Genomic DNA, 9463 nt, shown 5'->3' with positions numbered 1-9463 from the left:
AACTTTTTTTTTTTTTTTTTGTGACTAGTGTTTTTGCTTTTGTATTCTCCCCAAACTTCTTAGGCCCTTGTGGCCAAACAAGACATTGTTCATCATCATCATGATGATGATGATGATGAACAATGTCTTGTTTGGCCACAAGGGCCTAAGAAGTTTGGGGAGAATACAAAAGCAAAAACACTAGTCACAAAAAAAAAACACATCAAGTAAAAGGATTAGATCAACAATAAAGATACATTAATAATAGACAATAAATATAAAAACAATGTAAAACAACAAAATAAGAAACAATATTTTAAAGAAGGGGATGGTGGCAAATACTTAAGATGATTTAGTGCATCCCCACATCCAACCCTGGATTACCCTCACACACCAAAGGCAAGTTCCTTTACCCAGTACTTGCTATTAACCTACAATCAGTGTTAGGGTAGACTGATTTAATCACACCAATTTTACCCCGCTTACCCAACTTCTATGAAATTTACTGGGGCAGGGGGTAGCAGCTTGACTGTTTTCCTCAGGTGGTATTTGATGAAGTTAAGGGCTTGGCGTGAGAGGAAAATCTCAGACCTCAAACTTTCAATCATATTCATCACAATCTCAGGTTTGAGAGAAAAATGCTAGCATGGATTGGACAGTTTGACAAGGAACCAATGAGTCCAAGGACCACATCATGCCCCATTGTCTGCTTTGGCATAGTTTCTACAATAGGATGTCCTTATTAATGCCATAAAATATCAATATCTATCAATGTAGAAATGAGAAACTGTACCATAGCCACTAGATGGGGAAAGAATACATACTCCACTTTGCCAAAGGAGAGCAATGAATATCTTCATTACAGTTTTGGTCAATTCTACATACAACTATGAAATGTTAACCCACAAATCAGCAATGCAGATATACTAAATCAGTGTACACTAGACAGTTTTGTCACCCTGCATGCATTTTAGATAGGTTCAGTTGCTGATGCCTTGACAAGCCATGTCTATGGATTTATCTTGAATAGGTAAAGACTTCTGTAGCACAGTCAGATGAAGAACTTTTGGAAATTTCCATAATCCTAAACCTGAAAGTCTTCCAGAAGAAATTATGTATATTGTCTTTATTGATGCCTAGAATTACTCCCAAACCATCAACACATGTATCCTTCACTAATTCTCTACAGAACGTAAGGGTTGATCTCCCACCAAGCATATTGTCCAGTAGGGAGCATATGGCATCATTTCATTGATCTTTGTCTGTTTGACCAAGGACTGTACCTTAGTCAAAAGATGAGTTGCAAAAGGCAATCACACACATTTACTATTATCCAGAAATCTCTGCAGCTGTACTAGCTTCAGTTTTTGCCTATGTATGAAGGGGTGTATGAAAAGTCTTGAACCTCAAAAAAAAACATGGTACAAGACTTCTGATGAAGGTACAAGACTTCTGATGAAGGTACAAGACTTCTGATGAAGGTACAAGACTTCAAGGCCTTGTAGGTTCAAAACTTTTCATACACCCCTCGTATCATCAGCTGTTTTATCACAAGAGTCCCAAGAGTAGTTATTGGCAGCAGATGGTTTGGTCAGTGAAACATATACCTATCACAAATGCATATGCCTCCATCTGGCCAGATGATTCCTGGAACAAGGCATAATAGTCAGGTAGTAGTACATCATTGAACTCATGTAGGCATTAACCACTTTCACCCGAAGTTTCAGATTCAGCTTCTCTCGGCCCATTTGAAAGCAAGTCTGGTCAGCCTCTTCCTAGTTTTTCTTCACCTAGAGTTCTGGTCTGAACCAGATCTAACACCATAACCAAGTCCTTGTGTCAGCAGCAGAAGCTGTTGTCCCTTATACACTTGCCTCTTCAAGTGCTGATTTGCAAGCTTACTAACTTGTGCCAATTCATACAAGCTTCCATTACTTCCTAATAGTTTTCTAGTTTATTGTGAATATGGATGCCATCCACATGTGGACACAGCTCTTTTATGTCTTAGTTTATGTATGATACCACTAAATTTCTTTAACTTCCACAACATTAGCCTGAATGCCAAAAGATTCAAGAGATTCTAGAAAGGTACCCTTAGTGGCCCAAATGTGTGTGACTCACTTCATTTTTTAAAATTTTTTGCACATGCAATTTTGAGTTACAATCAAAAGAACAATGTGAAATGGAACAGAACAAGAGACAAGCTCTGTCAGCTATCTTGATCACTTTGCAACAAATTATTAACAATAATAAAGGAAGCTAAAAAAAAAACAAAAAAAACAAAAGAAATAAAGAGGCCAACGTGAAGTTGAAGTACTTACTGGATACTTGACTAGACAGTCTAGTAAGACGTCCAGAAGGAGGAGCAGGTGAAGCAGGTTGGGTCTGAGCATGAAATATTAAGTTGTCATTAGTATGGACCTATGAAAGATATACAGAAGACAAGAATTTAATAATCATACATTCTTACACACTGATGTGTGTGTGTGTGTGTTGCACAGGCAGTCCTCAGATTTCTAAGTTTGATTTATATGTAAGTCAGAAAATTTATATACGATTTGTATCTAGAGCCAGTTAATCAAATCTTAGAATAATAGTGTATTACTTCAGATAGCCTAAAATATAATAATTTTTTTACGTTCTGATAAGTAATTGTGTTAGGATACCTGGAAGTGGTAAAAGACCAAATACATGTACAGACAATCCACAGGAAAATATTCTGGAGTTACATGATGAAAATGACTGATAAGTGACATTGCCATGGTTACTGAATGACAAATATCATCCTCTAGGACAGGGGTTTTCAAACTTTTTGACTTGCGGACCCCTTTATATTTCAGGCTTTACCTTAGGCTTTACCTTATAAACGCTTATGAAATTTATACATAAATATTTGCTTAAAATAACATATATTTTTACATTTATTTATTTAACAGTATCTAGCAAATAGGTTTATTGTCAATTATACACATAGGATTTTTTTGATACATACTTAGTGAGAAGGATGTGCTTGCTTGGCTTTGCACGGACCCCCTGTCTTGTCCTTGCGGACCCCCTGTGGTCCGTGGACCACAGTTTGAAAAACCCTGCTCTAGGACATCTCCATCCAAACTGATAGAGAGCTAAAAGCTAACAAGCCTTTCATCATTAACAAGGAAAGTAAGAGAGAAGATGCATACCTATCAACATAATAATCTTATCTAAGATGAAAAAAAAAAACAAAAAAAAAAACACTGTGAAAACTATCAAGACTCAGTGACCGAAATCAACAGGACATATAGTATGAAAGTGAAATAATAGCAGTGGTTATTTGAGCTCTAGGACTCATGAAGAAGAGAGCTGTATCATAAGCAACATCCATACCTATGCATTCCTAAAGATTGCTTGCCAAGAATCAGCCCATACATTATAAAAAATGCTGTCAGTCAAGTTAACCTAACAGTACTCTTAGATCTCCAAATTAACACAGACTGGATAAGTTAAGAAAATAAACCAGACATCACAAAGAGTCAAAGACCAGCAAATTTATTGATATGAGTAAAATATATTGACCTGTTAGCATTTTGATTACTTTGTCAAATGTAATGTTAATTATTTCACATTCATCACCATCATCATTATTTAACGTCCGTTGTCCATGCTGGCATGGGTTGTATGGTTTGACCAGGGCTGGTAAGCAGGAAGGCTTCACCAGATTCCAGTCTGATTTGGCATGGTTTTCTATGGCTGCATGCCCTTCTTTAATGCCAACCATTCTGAGAGTGTAATGGGTGCTTTTATGTGCCACCAGCATGGGTGCCATTCGCGTGACACCAGCATCTGCCATGACTGCAATTTTGCTTGGCTTGATGGGTTTTCTTCTCAAACACAACATAATGCCAAAGGTCTTGGTCATTGCTTCCCTGAGGCCCAACTCTCGAAAAGGACTCAATCACTTTGCCTCCAAGGTCCTATGCTCGAATGGAATTCAGCCACCTTGCCTCCGTAAGGCCCAATGCTTGAAAGGAACTCAGCCACTTTGCCTCCGTGAGGCCCAATGCTCAAAAGCTGCACTTCACATGCCACCAGCACGGGTGCCAGTTACATGACACCATGACTACAATTTCACTTGGCTTGATGGGTCTTCTCAAGTACAGCATATCGCCAAAGGTCTCTTGTTTTGAATTAATCATGCATTATTTCATAGCTTCATGATTTCGAGGATGCGATTGTGTATTTTAGGACGACATTTATTTTAGAATGTAGGGTAAGGTAGGAGAGGCTGAATCTGGCTAGTTTGAACATAAAACAGGTAGAATATTTGAGCTGGATATGGTCAGTTTAAATGCTAAAGGGTTAACAGAGAAATTTTAGACGCTAAGCAAATACATAGATCAAGACAGACTGAGAAGATGTAGTAGCTTAAAATAACAACAATCCCAGTCATTACAGGTATGATTACAAGAAGTTTTGAGAAACATCTTAGTAACATCTCAGGTGAACCATTTCTCCAAGAAACTTAGAAATAGTACTGTACATACACTATGAAGTGCTTTCTCAATTTAACAAGTAATTCTAGAGTTGATGTAAATCTATGTGGCATAATTTAAATGTTTGAGATTCTCACATCAAGCATATACCAAACATTTTTCTTTTCAACTTTTATATCACATCTACCAAAACTTTTTAAAACTGTATTATTGTGAAGTAATGTTCACTGCTCATAATCATGAACATTTGTATGTCAGACATTCATTACTAGAGACTGCTTGTATATAAGTAGATCTCAATATTGTGTGCATACAAATACACTTCAAAGTGTTGAAACAAATAAGAGAATATATTAAGTAAGAATTACATGTTAAGTAAACCCACTTAATGAGGTTAATGAGAGTATTGGAGACTATAGAAGTTAGAGTGGATAGTGTAATTGATAACCAGTTGAGAGGTCAGGGGTCCATATCTTATCACAGCCACTAGTGTGTCCAAGTTTAAGACACTTGACTCTTAAATTACTCAGTTACTAGTACTTAAATACACCAGACGCACATATATAATACACGTTTGAACAAGGCAATGAGAGTGCTACTTCCTGGTCACTAAACATGCAAGGTAGCAGCCAAACCATCTTCAAATTACACTCTACTGTCTTAAAAGATAGGGGCATGTTTAATAATGTAGTTCTACATATGCAATGCCGGAGAGAAGGATAGGATAGGATGGTTGGGAAGTCTGCTCAATCACAGTTGATGCAACACTAAACAGTAACACATTCCTTGGTGGCACATACACACATTAAAGGTGGAATCTGACAATCGAGATAAAAAAGACCTACAAGTGGCAAGATGCTGTCCTAAAGACCTGGCCAAGCTATGCAAATAAAGATTAACAGACATAAAATAATAACAAAGGTGAGAAATATCCATACATGCACACACACACACTGTCTTATTCTTTTGCTGATTTGAGCCACTGGACAGCAGCTATGCTGGGGCCCTGTCAATAAGGAATTTTTATTGACTACATAGAAGTCAGCATTTTGTCTGATGTTTTTTTTTAACACACATAGTATACCAGTATATATTTTATCAATCATAGATTTGAATTCAAAACAAATAGGTGCAATTAACTAATACTTGATAATGATTATTAAGTTTCTGTTTTAGACACAAGGTCAGTAATTTTGAAGGAAGATGTAAATTGATACCATCAACTACCTTATCATCTGGTACTTTAGTTTATTGGCCCCAGAGAAACACAAAGTTGACCATGGCAATCTTGGAACCCAAAACAAAGAACTGAAAGAAACTACAAAGTATTTTCCCAATTCTGTCATAATTCTGCCTGGTTGCTCCGGTTTCTAACTTAAGTGTAAAACCAGAAATGTGTGGCAAGGCAGGGGGAAATTAATTGATTACATAGATCCCAAGGCACCTGACTGGATTTGAACTCAGAACAGAGCTAGAAATACATGGTAATCTGTTTGATGTTCTAATGATTCTGCCAATCCATTACCCTTTGCTAATCTACTAGTTTTGAGGGGAGGGATTAGTTGATTACATTAATGATGGTACTTGACTACTATTTTATTGACTCTAGAGGTATGCATGTTGCTAAGGGGGTGCACTGGACAACACTGCTCCCTCACTATTCAATGGTGCACTCTCAGATTTACAGTGATATACTTAGTGCCCATCCAGAATATTTTGAAGCACCCACCTAGGTACCAAAGTCTGGCAACGAGCCTACCTTGAGGGATGAAAGGCATAGTTGACCGTGGTGGGATTTTAATTGAGAATGTAAAAAGCCACAACTAAATACCACACAGCATTTTGTCTGATGATGTAACAGTACTTTTATGGGCTCCAGAAGACAAAGTGAAAACATACTGGGATTGATGAAACAATGTACCCTTCCTCCAAATATCAGGGTTTGCACCTCAACAAGGCATAACCAATATTAAAGCAAATGAAAAATAAAATTAAGTGAGAAATGGCATGTAAGTGTACTTACCAGTCTATTTTCTCTGCTCTGTAACCATTTGGCATCTTCTTCTGAATCACGTTGCTGTTGTTTTAGCCTCTCCTCCAACTTCTGTTGCTCCATCTCTTCAGTGGGAATCTGTGGCAGCAGAGAGCTGGTTTCACAGTTTGAATGAAGTGAATTATTATTTTCCTGAGGCTGCACCAATCAGAAACAAAGCCATATTGAGAGTGAGGCCAAAGACAAAGACACATTTATATATGTGTATATATATCTATCTATCTATATATATATATACACACACACACACACACACACACACACACACACACACACACACACACATATGTATTTATATATATATATATATATATATATACACATGTACACACACTGGTAAACACAACACTCACATACATACACATATATAAACTACATATTTTTAAATACATATACATTACATGATACACTACACACTCACAGAGAGACAGTATAGCATCTAGTTGTCTGTTTATTTAGATAGCTTTACTTATGTATTTATCGGTGATGTTATTTTGGTAGTGTGTAATGAACTAATGGCTAACGATTGATGTCTGAATGTAGATGTAAATAAGGAGAGACTGTGTGTGTGTTTGAGAGAGAGAGAGAGAGAAAGAGAGAGGAGGGGAGAGAGTAAAGAAAGGAAGAGAAACAATTCTCCTTGTATGTGTGTATGTGTAAAAATCTTCACTAATTAAAAACTGCTTCATTTGAGTTGGAAGGAAGGCAAGGAAGGAAATGCTAATTATATTTGGCTTCAGCTTCAGTACTGTAGGTCCTCTGTGACTTGGTTTTACTTTGATTTTACTTTTTACTCCAACAAGAAGGGTATAGTGAAGCCTGAATAAATAATATATGCGTGTGTGTATGTGTGTGCATTCATACATAGTGAGAGGTTTGGTGGTACAAACAAGAGAAATAAAAGTTAATAATCAAGAATAAATCTATCTAGCCATAGTTACATAAGTGACTCAGGGTTTGAGTGTTCCCTGCATCTATATATATATATATATATATATACACATATATATATATACATACACACACACACACACACACACACCAGATGGTTTTAGGTTTAAGTTAGACTGTGTGGTACCTTGAGCAAGAGACTGCTACTATTAGTATTGATCTGGGCCAACCAAAGCCTTGTGAGGGGATGTGGTAGATGGAAACTGAAAGAAGCCTGTTTTGTGTCTATGTGTGTGCGTGTTCATACATGTGTGTGAGTTCATGTTGCCCTCAATTCCATTGGTTGGTAAACAGTGAACAGTGGCTTCATTTACTCACAGCCCACCACAAAAGCATCTGGCTTCTTAACACATTGTGTGAACTTTGTGAACAAAAGGCTCATTCATCTAGTATTGTTTGTCCATCTGTTACTGTTTGTTATATTATATCAACTGATAAATTATAACCTCACTTGGAAACAGGAAGGGCATCTGGCCATAAAAACAAAAACAAAACTGTCATATTTTCAGATGGCCAATGCACACACATTCAGTTTAACAAGAAGTAACAAGGCTGCACCTTTGAACTGCAAGTACAATTCAACCAGTAGGCTTCCGAATAGTTTCTGTAATCTGGTGGTTGGGGTGTTGCACTTATGATCACCAGATCATGGATTTGATTCCCAGACTGAGTAGTGTGTGGTGTTGTTGAGAAAAAACACTTCATTTCGTGTTGCTTTAGTGCTGTGTGGGGACAGACCCAATGTTTCCTCTGTGTGTTGTAAAAGGCAATTAGAAAAGGCTAGGGTAGGTTTTGCATGCCAGCCTTGTAAAACCCTCACCAGCAAATAACTACCCAAACAGACTCATGGACTGGAGGGTTGTTGCCCAAGTGGTGCAGCAGTGCCATCTGCCAGGAGTTGTAGGGAATCACCAACATACAGCAACCTGCTGTTACAGCACATGCCAGCATACTATTACTGTACACACACACCATCATCATTTAACATCCATTTTCCATGCTGGTGTGGGTTGGATGGTTTGACTGAAAACTGGTAAACCAAGAAGTTGCACTAGGTTCTGATCTGATCTGGAAAGGTTTCTACGGCTCGATGCCCTTCTTAGTGCCAACCACCCAGAGAGTGTAGTGGTTTTTTTTACGTACCACTGGCATGGTCGCCATTGACCTGACACCGACATCAGCCATGACTATCGTTTCACTTGGCTCTCACACACACATTTTAATAACAGCTTGACTCAACTCCATATGAAGTTTCATGAGCACATAGGACAAACCCATATAATCAGAAATTAGAGGAGTAACGATTTTAAGACAAATTCAAGATGGTTACAAGGTGTTGGGCTATACTGGTCAGCTCAGGTCACATGCTGTTGATGTTATGGAAGTGACACCAGAACTGGAAGCAGCAATCCTGAATTTGTCTCAAAATCAATACTTTTCTTCCAATTTCCAATGAAAGCAGGTTCATTCTATAAACCAGTGAAACTTTTAAGTTATATGGAGCAGAATCAAACTGTTATTATATATATATAACTCCTACAAAATGTGTCAAGTGCTACTTTCTTTCATTTGTTCACTCACATATGTGTGTCTGTATGTATACACCCATATGTGCAACTTAAACACAAGCATAGTATTTTTTTAAAAACTTTAACCAAAATTTAAATAATTGCACAAGCATCTTTTTTTTACATTTTTTAATGTAATTTATACAGTGATTAAACACTCAAGTAGTTTTATATTAATTTATTAATGTATCATGTATATTCAAGTATTTTGTGAATGTAATGTTTATTGCTTGATCATGCATTGATGTACACATGTACATACTTGCACAAGTGCATAAACACACATGTGTGTGTGTATGAATTCTCTGTTGCTTGCATTCTTTCTCATTCTCATATATATATGTATATATATATATATGTATATATATATATATGTATATATATATATATATGTATATATATATATATGTATATATATATATATGTATATATATATATATATG

At 36.8% G+C, this 9463-nt stretch overlaps 1 protein-coding gene across 6 annotated transcripts in view; it reads right to left on the bottom strand.

The window, feature by feature from the left end:
• Nucleotides 1-9463, bottom strand: part of LOC106874006 (focal adhesion kinase 1) — a 242624-nt gene that overhangs the window by 27460 nt on the left and 205701 nt on the right. For all 6 annotated transcript variants that reach the window (XM_052970233.1, XM_052970234.1, XM_052970230.1 and 3 more), the window contains 2 exons: nucleotides 6472-6639; nucleotides 2301-2400 (listed from right to left, as the gene is read on the bottom strand). In XM_052970233.1, the coding sequence (XP_052826193.1) occupies nucleotides 2301-2400; nucleotides 6472-6639 (268 nt within the window). The remainder of the gene's footprint in view (nucleotides 1-2300; nucleotides 2401-6471; nucleotides 6640-9463) is intronic.

Source organism: Octopus bimaculoides, chromosome 8 (assembly GCF_001194135.2).
Source record: "Octopus bimaculoides isolate UCB-OBI-ISO-001 chromosome 8, ASM119413v2, whole genome shotgun sequence".
In the NCBI taxonomy this organism is placed as follows: domain Eukaryota; kingdom Metazoa; phylum Mollusca; class Cephalopoda; order Octopoda; family Octopodidae; genus Octopus; species Octopus bimaculoides.
This window is presented reverse-complemented; position numbering and strand designations above follow the sequence as displayed.